Source organism: Lampetra fluviatilis, chromosome 2 (genome assembly GCF_964198595.1).
Source record: "Lampetra fluviatilis chromosome 2, kcLamFluv1.1, whole genome shotgun sequence".
Lineage (NCBI taxonomy): Eukaryota > Metazoa > Chordata > Hyperoartia > Petromyzontiformes > Petromyzontidae > Lampetra > Lampetra fluviatilis.
Genome location: NC_136276.1, coordinates 3,262,651 through 3,278,400, shown reverse-complemented (window position 1 = coordinate 3,278,400; position 15,750 = coordinate 3,262,651). Strand labels below are relative to the sequence as shown.

The 15,750-nt window shown below is 47.6% G+C and overlaps 1 protein-coding gene across 5 annotated transcripts in view; it reads right to left on the bottom strand.

Annotated features, from left to right (window-relative positions):
* LOC144939678 (tensin-1-like) overlaps positions 1-14,765 on the bottom strand; it is a 122,148-nt gene extending 107,383 nt beyond the window's left edge. For all 5 annotated transcript variants that reach the window (XM_078866717.1, XM_078866719.1, XM_078866718.1 and 2 more), the window contains exons 1-3: positions 14,290-14,765; positions 5,960-6,092; positions 751-791 (exon numbers count right to left, since the gene is read on the bottom strand). In XM_078866717.1, the coding sequence (XP_078722843.1) occupies positions 751-791; positions 5,960-6,092; positions 14,290-14,370 (255 nt within the window). In that variant the 5' untranslated portion in view covers positions 14,371-14,765. The remainder of the gene's footprint in view (positions 1-750; positions 792-5,959; positions 6,093-14,289) is intronic.
* Between the last annotated feature and the right edge of the window lie 985 nt (positions 14,766-15,750).

The following is a 15,750-nucleotide window of genomic DNA, read 5'->3' as shown; positions in this document are numbered from 1 at the left end:
AGCGCGCACGTGTGCTCACGCGCGCAAGAACGAAGCGGCCCATGGGGGTGCACAGCTCATGAAATCTGCACAATAGTGCACTCACCCTCATTATGCCCCATCACTGCTGCCCCTCACCCCAGTTGCAGGCCCTCTCTCCGCCCACTGACAGCCTCCTTCATTCTGCTGTCACTTGTCGCGACTTTGATTTCAGCCGCGAGAATTGACCACGCAAGCGCTCCTGCGCTGCTCTGCCGTGGGCTCTTGTCTCTCGACTGAACGTCTAAAAATTTGGCACAATCGGTGAGGTCCTCCCCCTCCCCCCTCCGCATATCAAATGGCACTTCCCCAGGTCAGATCGGCCTTGCGCGGTGCAGTGTCAGCGAACACCAACATTGGTGGGGGGGGCAGGAGGGGGGGAGAGACAATAGTTGCTTGGTGTGTCCCTTGCTACCTCCACCACTCCCTCAGTGGTGCCGTGATGGGCCGTGAGAGGCCGTCGCAAACGATAGTGCGTGTCCCACTGATTTAAAGTGGGCTCAAAAGAAAGAGTTCCCTTGTATGTGCAGGCATATGTGAAGGTAATTCCCAGCTGGTCAGCCAGCCCTACAGATTAGGAAGCATCTGTGACCATAGTCCCAAAGGGATTTTGTTTTTTTATCAGGTAATCAATTACCCACTGAGATGGTCAATTATAGGGTCCTCATCTTTCCACCTCAGCACCCGTGATCTGACCCCCTTGAACCCTTGCCCGCTCCCACGCCCCCTTACTTGAGGACGGCTTGCCTTCGTGTGGCCGGCATACTTGCAAACTGAAATATGGAGGAGATAATGTTAATGGTTTACACAGTTACCGAGGATAAGTGACAGAGTTATGTTGTTGTGCAGGAATTGTGAATATGTCATAACATTCTAGCGTAAGTCATTATTATTATCATCATCATCATCATCATTATAATTTGCTACTTGATATCACACCTCACACAATTGAGAAGCAAAATCGAGCAGAGCACTGCACATGAGGCTTAACTTACCTATGCATTCATGTGGTGTTTGTGTGCGTGCCAAACATTTTCAAGTACAATCGCATCGTAATGTGCATTACTGCATGTGCCATATTTGGCCATGAATGCGGAGAACTGCATGTGAGCATGTGAAGTGATTACTAACAACTACTCACACACACAAAAAAATCATCATACACACGTAGCAAAACCACTATAACCAATACCCCAAGATGTATTGTGCTCACAACAACGCACAAATCAACTGTCTTGTTTCCCCACTATTCCCCACTGCCTAGCAGCAGTGTGTGTTCTTGTGAGCCATACCATGTGTCTTCATAGTCATGGCCTTATTCGCTTGCAGTGCATGCGCGTATTCGCTCGCGCGCGCGTGTTTCGTGCGTGTGTGTGCGTGTGTGCGTGCGTGTGTGCGTGTGTGCGTGCGTGTACGTGGATCTGTCCCGTGACCTCCTGTCAGCGAGCCTTCCGACGCTTCACATGGCCTCGAAATGCACCTAGCCTGGCACAAGTGGTCACGTCAGCGCCGCTTCGTGGAGAATGGTGGCTGAGAGATTGCTGCCACTCTGATCCAAGATTTTTCTTTATTGATTGATGTATCGAGTGTTTGACAGTTGACTATCACATCCCGGCCTCCTAGAGTATCGGCTCGTGGTCTTAGTAAGGCGATGGACTAGTTTTAAAGTAACGTTGAACAAATAAAGCAATGCACAAATACGGTAGCAACTCTCAAGATTAATCTGCCTTCAAACGGTTTTTCTCAAGGTTCACAAACTCAGTCTCTTCAATACTCATTTTACATGTTGGCTCTGATTTGACTCAATCCAAGATAGTTGTATCGCTCTCACTCCTCACTGTTCACGTACAAATGCAATGAAATGTACACGATTGAGTGTTGTCATGAAGGGCATTTGGTCGACGACACGATGACATTCGTTGTGTTTTAATAACAAACAGAGAATACCACCAGAGGATTGTCATCTTCTTCCATCGAACGCTTTTCCAAACTTCACGTGTACGTTACAAATTCCTCCGCTGAGTTTCAAATGCCATTCGAGAGAAGAACGAGTGAGAGCGTACGATCATACTCTGAGTGCATTCCCTAGGGCAGCGCGATCTCAAATGAGTACCGAGTGTGGTGTCTTCATCCACATTGGGGAGACAAAGGGGATTTGATGTGTGTCACGCAGTACCACTTTTGTGTGTCGTGCCAGCCTAAATAGGTGATTGCAAACACAACTTCCATAGCATTGAGGCTAAGGGGTGTAAATTCGTGGGGGGGGGGGGGGGGGGGTTAAATCACGTTTTCATGTTAACATGAACAGGAATGATCATTTCCAATTGCTCTACACAGAGATCTGTCATCATTAGCAGTCTCGATTTAAAGCTTTCGTGACTGCAGGGATTCATCTTCTTGGTTCTTTCAGTAAAGTCACGTAGAAGGGAAATAATAAAATAATATAAGTAAAACATCAAATAAAATTATCACGACGTTTCGGCCACAACACAAGCAGCCGTCCTCAGGTGAAGACAGAGCTGTCTGAAAGACAGCGCTCCAATCAAACGGTTCATTGGAGCGCTGTCTTTCAGATAGCTCTGTCTTCACCTGCTTGTGTTGTGGCCGAAACGTCGTGAGAATTTGAATTGATTATGTATTATTTTCATTATTTTCTTATTTCCCTTCTACGTGACTTTACCGCAAGAACCAAGAAGATCATTAGCAGTGTGTGCATCACGACAACACCGCCACAACGTTTGCATCACTACAAATGATGCATACCATCCCAGCCTGCGCTAATCCATACTCTCGCACTGTGCACAAGGTGAGGAACCACGTGCGTGGCGCGCACTTTGGAAGCGCTGGAATGCCGCTATTGCTACACATTTTTGTTACTCTCGCTGTATAGGTTGCCAGGAAGTTGTTTGCGTTTAGTCATTTACATTTCATAATCACTCAATCATCGATAATCGCCATGAAAAACTCAAAGCATTGTCATGTACTACTACGTGGCGTTGCCATGGTGCAGGCTCGGTGGAGGACGTGTGGTGAGCTGGATTGGCCCTTAACGTTCCGTGCAATTATAAACGCTCAGGATTTATAACGCAAACATGCTGCATGCTCACGCCGCTTAAATCGATATTCACTCACTTCTACCTTGCATTCAAGTGAATTGTATTCGTCTTCACGCACTCTTCCTGTTAAATGTATTTAGCGAATGTAAAACACGTTGTGTTAATTTTTTCACGTATGTATCAGTGCACACACATTTTTTTTGCTGCAATTTAATATCAATAGTAATCAATGCACACTGCGCCGTTTGTGGAACACAGCGATGCTGTAGTCTAATGCTAACCATGCCAGAGTTTGTTATTTCTTGTCTGTCAAGCATAAATAACGTAACCCTGACAATGTTTTTGTAAGGGTTATTAAAATGTGTGCGTATATGCATTTTTTTACTTTGTGTTTGTAGCATAATGTCTTAACAGTAAATATTTTCCTATATATATTTTGTATTTCTACGAGTTGCATTGTGAGTTTTTGTGCATGTGTCTCTGTAGTACAGTCGTTATATAACATGATATCGATTCACTAAATTAATCACGATTATTATTAGCCTAAACATAGACCTGATGCAGGTAGTCATGAGATGGAAACTGACACTATTTGGACACACGTGTAGGATGGGACATCAACAGAAAAATTCAAAGTGTGTTGATCGGAAAAATGTAAGGAACCGAAAAGAGAGGAAGACCTCACAGAGAATGAATGGCTCGACAACGACATGAGAGATCGGTGCCAAAAAGATGCGCGCACTACTTGAGCACATAAGACAGAAGAAAGTTGGAAACAACTGACGAAATGTGCAGAAGACACCTACAGGCTCTCTGCCCATGGATCGTGACAATGATGATGATGAAACATAAAATAATACGGTCATTCAAATTGTCTGTGGCTTAATATGTGCAAATGCCGCCAGTAACTTGGAAAGTGCTCAGACTGCTGGTATGATCATGCAAAACAGTGACATCCTGGCACGAAGTGGCAGTCTGGCAACAGCATGGGAGTTCATCGATCACCAGTGCTTATCTGTGTAAAGGAGTATGCATCGGTCACCACCACAAATCTCAAGAATGTGGCATACAACTTCAACCAATAAAAAAAAAATGCGCTTTGTGAATCCATCGCTGGACAGAGGCCTTCTCGCGACGTGGCGGTCATGAGAGTTGTTTGACCATCATTCTCCACGATGGACTGTGTAGGTTGGCCAGATAAATACGCCCACATGTAGCCTTATCTCGGAATCGTAACCCCCGAATCCCAATCTGGAGCGTGCCCGAATGTTGCCACTGCGCCGTTATTCAGCCGCGCGACAACGCCTGTGCCAGCAGCACGGCCATGGCACTAACTCACCGACTCGTGTCCCACGGGCAAGGCAACCCCACCCCCCCCCCCCCCCAACTGAGCGAACGAACGGCGTCTCCTGCGAGCGCCGCTGCAGCGACAGATAGAGATGGTGGCATGCCACGTCTTCATGGGCGGGCGGGCGAGCGAGCGAGCGGGCGGGCGCGTGTGCAGCCAGTCACACGAGCGGGTCGCGGAGGAGCTGGGGCAACGGCGGGTCCCTCAATGCATCACGACACAAAGGCGGAGAGTGACAGCTCGGGGGACGGGTGGGGGCCCACATGCCCCCCACACACACACACCCCGCCAACCTCACACTGCCACTCTTTACTCCGAGCATTGTGGCAATGCACAAAAGGACACGGGTGAGGCTGGAGTGGTGGTGGTGGCGGTGATTGTGGGATGAGGTAGTGGGGGCGGGGGTGGGGTGGGCGTGGGGGATTTAAAAATGGGTTTAAGAAGGGAGAATTGACAAAGTTGTGGGGCCATAGAGTGGCGGCAGTATGTGGGGTTCAGTATTTTTCAAAAATTGTGTAAATCTATTCAGAATGTATTTATAGTATCACTGGTGTCATCCATCGATGAATAAGCGTGGATTTGGCAGAAGGGGGCTTTGGCAAGGGTTCCTACATTTTTCATTTCACGTGTTTAAGACCTCGTACGTACGCACGTACGCGCGCACGCCCGTGTGTGCAAGTGTGTAACACAAGCAGGTGCGCTTTCTTCATAAGCTGGAGTGAGTGTGCACCACCACGTGCACACCACCATGCGCACCGAACGTGCGGAGCGTTAAACGCTCGTGCTGTGCATCAAAGTTGCCCGGGTGTCTGCAGCCTCACCATGAGCCACCTTTGATCCCTCGTCGTTCGGCTGGCTCGCAACCAACGCACGCGCGGGGCTACGTGCGAGCGCACGCACACACACTACGGCCGTATCAGCATGTGCGCAGGATTTTGCTCGGGGGGCTCGTAAGCTTTTGGGAGGCGTAATTAATGTGTACGCATTCGCCGTGCATGGGAACCGAGAAAAGACGGCTAGAAAGAAAAGATGACAATAAGTGGGAGCTCCTTTTAATCTCGTGGTTCTGGTTAGAGAGGGCTAGGTCAGGGTGGAGTTCATGCGTGTGTGACATAACGAATGTATGCTAATTTTAAATCCGAAATCGCAGTGTGACTGCTATGTCCTTACACGAGCAGCTGTTCCGAGTTCCTTATTTTCTTTCCTTCACGCGCAAGCGATTTGTGCTGTGTGTGCCAAGCATGTAGAGGGCATGCACTTGTGAGTATACGACTTCGTGGTGTATTAGTTAATGGGTGCGCGTGTTGGAACAGTCGGGATCACGGGTCGTGCATCACCCAGTCATCTCAGCCAGTCAACCCATACCATCTGGGTCTGTCCTGTGACCTGCCAGGGAGCCTTCGCCACTTTCAGGGGGTCTCAAGGTGCACGTAGCCTGGCACGAGCACTGTGGCAACATCACTGACCCAGTGGTGTGATGCTGTTTGTTAAGTGAGCACGTGCGTGCCTTTGTGCGTGCCAGCCATATGCATCCCACCTGGGCAGCGACTGCCTGGCTTGTGCAGAGGTCTGGAGCACACGCGACACCGATCTGTCGTGTGCGGGCGCGTGCGGGTCGCCTGCTCGCTAAGCAGCCCCTGTGAGCTGGTGTCCTCCTCTGTCTCTTCTGGCTGTGTGGCACACACACACACACACGCAACGACAATCACTTTATGAAATAATATATGAATCATAATGAATTCACCCCTTTGTTAATCCAAAGCCCTCCCTTCACACACCCCTGTGGTGTGTTGGTCAGAGGTTGTTTGACCATGCTTTGTCACGCCGGTCAGTACGAGTTGCGAAGTGGGAAGCTGAACTAGGTAAGACTGGTTCAGATATCCCTCAGCGCTGATTTGGAAGGAATCCAATATGTGAAATATTTGTACTATTTTTTTTTATTATAACCAGGTTAAAGCCCGCTGATCTATATAGCTCGTTTTCAGATAGCTCAACGAAATAACTTATAACGTGGACGTCTCGAATGAGTGGCGCCCAAAAATCATATATCAAGTTGGTTTGATAGTTCGTATGGAATGAATGTGAAATTTTGAAACTATTTACAATTTGGATTTAAGTTGGCGGGCAGTGGCATGGGTGATCGGCTGTGATTGAGGATGGAGGATTGGTGGCTCGTGGTGTGGGCTTTGTAGGTGGCAGTTATCTCACGCGGGGTGACTGTGCGGTTGGTCGGTTAATTATGAGGATAGGAAGTGGTTGGTCAGACAGACAGGTGGGTGGTGGTGACACTCGGTAGTTGGTCGGGTTGATAGTTGGTGGCCAAGGCTTGTAGATGATGAGAAACGTCAAACATGTTGCTGGTGGGTGACATTGCGAGGTGGCAGTTGAGGCCATTGAAATATGAGAGAGGTTGGTTGGTTATAAAAGTATTTTACTCATATTTCCCGAGAAACATTTTCTAACACCTACTTTCGATTTATTGGAACACACAACTTCACTAATAGTCCATGGGCCACAGCAGACATGTATGTGGCTAAAACGAGTAAACGATTTGGTAACCCACTCATTTCAAATGGTTATCACGTAAGTTACTGTCGTTGGCCACGTACATAAATCAGAACCACTAAAGTAATGCCACCGCTGGTAGCAGCTGGTGAAATGTTTGGTTGGGGTTTGTTGGACTATGACGCACGCAAATATATCATGAGAGATGCAAATTAAAGGTGTTTGGTTTAGATCGCGTACATATAAACGTGTCATTAATGTTTCGATTTAAAGCTTTCGTGACTGCAGGGAGTCAGTCATCTTCTTGGTTCGTTCGGTAAAGTCACGTAGAATGAAAATAATAAAATAATAAAAATAAAACATAATAAAATAATTCTCACGACGTTTCGGCCACAACGCAAGCAGCCGTCCTCAGGTGGAAAGCAGGTCTGTCGAGTAGACTATTTACAAGACAGACTCTGTCTACTCGACAGACCTGCTCTCCACCTGAAGACGGCTGCTTGCGTTGTGGCCAAAACGTCGTGAGAATAATTTTATTATGTTTTACTTTTATTATTTTATTATTTCCATTCTACGTGACTTTACCGAAAGAATCAAGAAGGTGTCATTAATGAACGATGCGTACGCACATTTACGCAAGCATCTTTAAGCACATGCACTGTCACAGTATACTTACCCGCGCTGCTCAGCTCACCCAACCACAGTTAATCCGCACATGTAAGCACTGCAGAGTTCACCCCATGACTGTTGTTATCAATGGACTGTCAGCTGCAGTACATCAGATTTCAGTGCACAACAGACCCAGTGCAAGGCCAGAGGACCTCCAGCCATCGTAAAACAAAATATAAATCCGAGCAAATGTCGGTTCACAAATATATCAACCAAACACTCATTCAATACAAAGCAGATGAGGATAATCCAATACAAAACAAATGCCGATTCAATCCAAACTAGCAGAACATCGCTTTTTATTATCATAAACCAGATAACTGGTGAAATAATCTATTGAGTGTCATTATAAATTACAGATCATTGATTTGTGGTTAAATCCTGCTTTGAAACAGGCTAATTGCGTGTGTGACGAGAACCCAGTCTGAATCTGCCTAGTTGAAAAAATATACACTTTGACGTGATAAAAAAGCATTATTATTTTTGTTCCAGTCTCCCCACGACTTGATACATAAAAGTTCCCTGATCACAAGCATGTCTTCCGCCTCTATGCCTTCCCATTGTTTTCATCAAGCTCTCCATGATACCATTCTTTTCCTGGCCAGTTTTCTTGAACCATATCCAGGAAGCGGTCATTCCCCATGGGGAAGAGGATAGTGGAGATCCTATCCAGAGTTGTTTGTTTGTAATGTTTCTAAATTCTGCATGCCTTCTCTCCCACCACTAAGTTTTTTTTACAAAAAACAACTGGAAAACTTGCAAGAACACATGGAAACAAACAAGTCAGCAAGACCCTTGTGGCTGCATGCATAAATAAACAATTAATTCCCTTCTTTACGTCAAAAAATTCCAACATTTATTTTAAAAAGGTGCAACCCTGCAATCTCTTGCTCATGCGACTGCTGGCGGAAGGGCTGTCACTTTGGCGAGCTCTAGAGAGCCCCTATATGAGGTATTTGGCCTACTCTTCCACGCTGGCTATATATGTTTGAAGAAATTCACTGTTAAAGTATTCTCTAATTTACCAGGTAAGGTCTACTGAGCTATATAGCCTTTTTTTCAGAAACGACCTGACCACAAATGATAGCTCAACGAAGTGGCTTGTCACGTGGAAATTTATAGCAGCCAAATACTCGAAACGCGCGTTGATTCTAAATGTGGAGAGAAAATTCGTAAGGACCCGGAGAAAAATCTACACGGCCACGGGGAGAACATACAAACTCCAAATATACATGCATCAGGGTCAGGATCGAACCCACGCCTCCCTGCATACCAGCTGAGGGAGTTCACATCGCGCTACCTCAAACGACTTACCGATTGACTCACTGTGGGACACCTATTTATTTATACTGCTGGGTGGATGGAGGCTTGGGGATTTTAGACACCTGCCCCATTGTTTCCAACTGCCCTGCCAAGTGGTTGAACCAGCAACCTCTCTGGATTGCAAGTCCAGTGTGCAAACCAATACGGAATATCACGGCAGCATACCTTTTCTAAATGAGATAATTAAACAGACCTTTTCTTGCAATCGTTGAACTAGACAGGTTTTTATTTTATATAATTTCATCCAGAAAGGGCTACGTCCCGCCACCCTGTCTTTTATTGTCTTGCAACAGCAAACGAATTCGTCAACGCTTGGCTCTGGTGCTGAGGCTTTGAGCTGTGTACTCGGACAATAAGCTGACACCCCGGACGTGAAATCTCTTAATTAAATTCCAACGCTTTAAAAAGCACAGCGAAACACTTTGAAGTCACCTACCCATGCCTCCCTGAAGGCAGAGTTAGGCCATCAGACCCACATGAGCTGAGATTAGCCCTGCCTGACAGCAATTGATAGGATCATGGTAAGCGCAGTGGCAATTACTGATTACACACCACAGCCTGACGGATGGGCCTGGGGCTGGAGCATGTGTGTGCGGTTGTGTGTGGGTGTAGGTCAACTCAGCCTTAAGTGAGTACCTGGTGCGGTGTGTAAACATCGCCACTGGGGAGACAAAGGCGGCCGGGCGTGTTGCTGGCCACCCACCCCCTCGTGTGCTGTGCTGGCCTTCATAGGTGCTCGCTAACACCACTTGCTCCAACAGTCTGCTCAGGCTATACGGGGGATCTTTGTGTTTTTGTGTGTGTAGGTCAACTCAGCCTTAAGTGAGTACATGGTTCCGTGTGTAAACATCGGTACTGGGGAGACGAAGACGGCCGGGCATGGTTGTAGCCACGCCGTCCCTTCGTGTGCCGCGCCAGCCTTCAATAGATGCTCACTAACAGCACTTGTCCCAACAACTTGTCCAGGCTACGGGGGGGAGGGGGCTTTGTCTTTGTAAGTAGCATGCAAGGGTTGGTGTGAGGCGAAATGAGAGAGTTTGATTCAAACTAGATTTGTGGGTGAGGCCATGTCATTATCGGACCAAACTTGTGTCGTCAAACCCTCCGCCACCCGACACAGTCAAACAATTTCAACAGTCACGTGTACGAGGATTTTAACGTGCCGATCATTCTTGTTCGAGCTCAGCGGTAGTCGAAGAGAAATTCTCACAAACCAATTTCTCGAGCAATATATAAAACGTTTCATTTGGAAATAGCCAAACATCAAGGGAAAGATCCATGGCCTCAAAATATGAATCCATTTGTGTTTTTTTTTTATAACTCCCTGCCTTAGCAGCGCTTCCGCCATATATTTTTACTGCCTCAGCAGCTCTCCCGCTATATTTTTCAGCTGATGACGATTGCTTGTGTTGCGATCGAAACGTCGTGATATTGTTATTATTTTTATTTGTAAAATTTTTCTATCTACGTGGCTTTACAGAAAGACCCAAAGAATATACATACTGGATTTCTTGTGCCTTCATGGCTATATATGTATTTATTTGGGTGTAGCGTATATTGTTGTCCTGTGTTATTGGTGCCAGATTGATGTGCACTACTTGAGCACACTGGCACAAGAGAGAAGTAGAAGCACATGACGGCATGTGCAGTGGACACCTACGGGCTATCTGCCCATGGATCGCGATGCTGATGATGGTGGCTGTAGTTATAAGTATTACATCAATTTGTCATCCGCTGCTGAGCAAAGGCCTCTCTGCGCCATGTCTGCTGTGGGGATTGTTTGACCATACTTCACCACGCTGGTCAGTTAGGGTTGGTGAATAAAGGCTCCACGAATGGTCGGGCTGTCACTCACCACTTACTTGAAGCTCAATATAACATTGGGAATTAAACTCAAGATCGTGGGGTTCATAGTGCAGTGCGCTAACCACTGCACCACCATTCTCCAGTTCCCAGCAACTGTCAATTTAATATCGCGTTTGTTTCGTCTCATTCATTTGTCTCGTATTTACAGTCTTTTGATCAGTTCAACGATCTCAATTCAACATAAATATATCATTGACACACAATGTAAACAATCAATGATCGCAAACAGGATTTGATACAAGTACCATTAGTCTCAGAATTAATATTAACTGCTTAATATATTTGCGACCTGTCCCGTGTATAAATATCAGTGTAAGGGTGTACGTGTACTTGGTAAGTGTGGTAACATTACAATATCGTGAGCATGCATATTTAGGTATGGGTCTTTCCAAGTGCTTACAATAAGTGTATTTAGTACAGTATGGTGTATCTTATAAACAAGGTGTTGTGAATACATTCGTGTTTTAATGGATAAATACACAAATCAGCGTTTGCATTTGCCATTCACAATTGTAAAACGAAGCAAAGACAGCTGCAATTATTTTTGTTTGTTTCCTTTATCACAGATCGAGCGGCTGCGGATGAACAACCCAAATTTACATTCTGACATGAAGCATGGGACCAGTGGCCCCACTCCCACGCCAACAAACAAACACAAAAAGAAGCAGCCCAAAGTTCTGGATCGCCTTCAAAAGGGCCATCGACCGTCCAGTGAACCCCCCGCCGAGGGCAGTCGCTCCACATGAATCTACATGCGGAGTGCGCGGAGTCGCACACGTGCCTCCTGGGACCATTGGCCCACACTGAGGCTTGTGAGAGCGAGCGGGGATGATAATAATAATACTACTACATGCATCCACTTTATAGAGCGTCTTTCATGCTAACGGCGCATCGCGTGACAGCGTGGGACAGAGGTTATTCGCTTCCTGCAAGGGAGTCTCAGACCAGAGGTCGTAGATTTTTGCGAATGAGTCAGAAAACGAGTCTTATCGGACCACGCATAAGCTGAGCTTGGCACAATGATCATAGATCACACACGAATGCGAAACGAGTACCAAATATGCCGCGTGAGTTAGTGTCAAGCAAAGGGGTTATAGACCTCGCATTCGCGTGTGACAATGATAACAGACATCGCGTGATGGTGTTAATGCAATCGCAGATGTCACACGGATGCATGCGAAGGGAACGAGGGCTGCAGATATCATGGTACCGAGTGCGAGCCGAGGATTGTAGACCCCCGTGGAAGTCACACAGTCTCTCTTGCTCCGTAACTCTGAATAATGACTCAAAGATGGATTGGCCGAGCACATTGCGCACACGCCAAAGAGAAAAAAAAAGCCCAGAAGATTCCATTCTATGGCCTTAATTGGACACATTTTTTTGTTAAACCGCTACGACGGGCGAGGCTTGAACACGACGGCCTAACTCGCGGAGCCTGCAGAGTGTGCAAGCGTCCGAATCAGCGAGTAAAACCAAAAATGCGCATTTGAGAATGCGGGCAGGTGGATTGTGGGACACTCGTTGCTGTGCTCAACATCCAACGTAAGTCCCCCCCCCCCCTCCACAAAAAGAGGATAACGTAGTGATGGTTTAGCGCACGCGCCAGAGGCCGTTTGAGAGTTGCATCGTGTCCTCTCCACGTGACTTTGCGTCTTAGCGGTCAGCTGAGCGAGCGAGCGGGAGAGTCGCGCTCCTTGCGTTTGCCAGTGACCCACGCGGTTTTCTGCGCTCACAGGGTTCCGTTTGAATGAACAACAATCACAGGCAACGAACGGTGCCCGTGGTTGGCTTAACTTGGCGAAGGAAGATGCATTGCGCATGAAGATTGCTCCTCCCTCCTCTCCGCTCGCTACCACGCGGTTGCACTTGATGTGGTGGTGTGCACGCACGCGTGTGCACACCCACGTACGGCACACCCACACACACCGTGGCAATGCAGACTGGGGTCAGTGAGTGCCCAAGCACGTACACGTGCGCAAACACATACGCACGTATACAAATGTTATTCTGGGATGCAGAGAGAGATTGCACGCCCGGCCCCCCCCCTCCCACGAGAGAAACCCAACCCCACGATTGTTGATGGGTGCAGCGCAACTACCCGGGGAGATAAAAGGCAAGACAATAAAACGCAACACAGTTCAAGGGAAAGTAATACGACGCAAATTGACAACATACAATGTCAGAGAAATGCAATGCGTTCTAATAGACTCCAACAAAAGACGGCGCAAACACCATTACGTTGGCTGTGATCAAGCACGACACAGCGTCACGCAGCACAAGACACACGCGCGATGCAACTTTGAACAAAATAAAGCAAAGCCATAAAAACACACACACACACCTGAGCAACGCTAAATATATAAATAGAACAGCACATGCAACGCAAAAGAATATCACAGAGCAGCACAATGGCAAGACAATATTAGTAAACGGCATACGATCAAGCTCAGCAGCTTTGTTCGAAGCACATGGCTGATGTCAAAGTTAAACAAGAGGCATGAAGGCGCCTAGGGTCTGTCCAGGAACTTGACGATTGTCCACCAAGGCCCGCTCCATCTCGTGCCACGGCATTCATTCACAAACACGAACTTGGTCTCAGCTGAATTCCAAGGACGCGCTGAACGAGATGAATGCGGCGGTCAACCGATCAATCAGCCGTTTTATTTAGGGCCTTGTAAATGAGATATTGAGATTGTATCCCGTGTTAAGAAATCACATCTGCTGATGGTAAAACACAGGGTCCTGGTTGTGAAGTTGGACAGCACAATTCCCCAATTGAACCCGAGTAAAAAATAGTCTTGGGATTCTGTCTTGGCTAAATAAAGACCGTTGCTGTGTACAACAACAGTAATAACAATCATGTTTTGACTTGACATCACCATTTTTTCAACAGATATGCAAAATGTATTTTCAAGGGAAACCTGAGCCATTATAAGGGGAACAACAATTATAGGTGAGATTCTTTTTTAAATGTACGTGATGCACATTTTGTCATTGCGTTAAAATAAATATAACAACCAGGAATGAATACTAACAAATCGTAAAGAATGCGGAATAAAACACCAGCATCGTTACACTTGTAAAGCAGCTTTAAGTTCAATGACAGCAGAATGACGCACTCTATCACCACCAGAATATAGAAGAAGAAAACATAACATGCCCTTCCTGTACACAGTACGACAAAGCTGCTCAGCATTCGTATTGCAGTGAAAATACAATTTGGCTAGCGAGCGAAATGCGTGTGACATACACATGCTGTGCCGATCGCAAGGAATCACTTCTGCGGCACCGTGTTCGCAGCCACCGAACGATCATCCCGACCGCAATTTCGACGTCGTGAACATCGTGGGTGTCTGACTTGTGCGAGATGTGGCACACGCGCAACGCTTCCCCGCCGTGCGACCGGCGAGTCAAGAGATTGACCATGCACTTGTTTACCCCCCCCCCCGCCCCCCATGCGAGTCCGACCTAACGAGACTGGCCACACTCTCCTCGTGAACTTACCACGAGCCTGCAGGAGACGCACACCCAGGAGACGCGGCGACCTCGACGCCGACACGGCAGGCGCACAGAGACGGAGGGCATCCCGGCGAGGCGGCAGGCCACGCGGCGCGAGCACGGCGGAGGATAGGACGGAGCGAGCCTCAGCGCCACTCTCAGTCACCCACGCCGCGGTAACGCCACGACGCAACGAGGAACACGCCAGACGACTCGAAAAGTGAAGTTGCACAGCACGACGCACAGTTGCACCACACTAAAACGCTGCGTTGTCAGCAGGAGCAGCTGCAGCAGTCGCAAGCCAGATTCAACACCACACCAAGACAGCAGCAACACCACTCGTTCCACACTGCACCATGCAGGGCTGCAACCACTAACTTGAGTACAGACCGCAGCGTTCTACACTATGACAGACCACAGCACATTGCACTTCCCATCACACATGTTCATCCCGAACGGTTGGCATCATCTCTCTCTCTGTATCTCTCTCTCTTCACCCCCCAAACTCCCGCCAGAGCAGCCGATACCAATGGGCCACATTTAGAGGGGTGCCACTCACAGCCCACCAAACAAGTGGCCACTGGGAGCCCTGTGGGGCTGTACCACTCATCCCACATGTGTGGGAAGGTGGGGGGACGGGAATCGATGGAGACAGAGGAGGGGGGAGTTGGAGAAAGAGGAGGAAGGATGAGAGAGGGAAAAGGTTGGGAGGAGGGGGGGGGCAAAACATGAGGTGGGGGATAGGAGCAATGGGCTGGTCCCGACAATGCACAAGGCAGCCCTCAAGTTACCCATTCATTAGGGGAGCCCTGCCAATTATCAATGGCTGTCCTGCTCGTCATGCCCTTTGTTAACGAGCAGCATTTTGATCAACCGTCTGGTTAATTATAAACAACAATGTGAACTGTCACATTTTGCCCCCAACACTTTGCCCGCTTCTCACGGGTGGGATATAGTTTTTTTTTTTGTTCTAACGGTGGGACCTCAGAGTGGAGGCATTTCCAAAGCAGATCATTTGTATGTAGGATGTTCACACACATATACCAACACACGCGCGCACATGCACACACACAGACAGCTCGTCTTGGCACGTGGAGTAGCGCACTCTGCTTCCCGTGCTGCTGCAAGCGCAATAGCTCTGTGCACGGTCGTATAAAGAGATTACTTTGCTGCAAATATGTTTTTATTTTGCAAGGATTGTTTACTGGCGTTATGACGACGTGCCATAATAAGCGTCCGGTTGTAAAGGAGTTATGAGTCCAATGAGAAGCCTCGGGTGTGTAGGAATCTGCAGCAGCTTCCAAGTTCTGCCCTAACCCCCCGCCCCCCTCGACCCCCCCCCACCCTCCAACCATCACTCCCCGTGAGATCTTATTGCCCCAAGTTGAAAAACATAATGCCTTATTTTTGTCAGCCGTATTGGAAGAACAGATGAGGATTTATCTTTTTTTTTGGTCATGTTCTGTG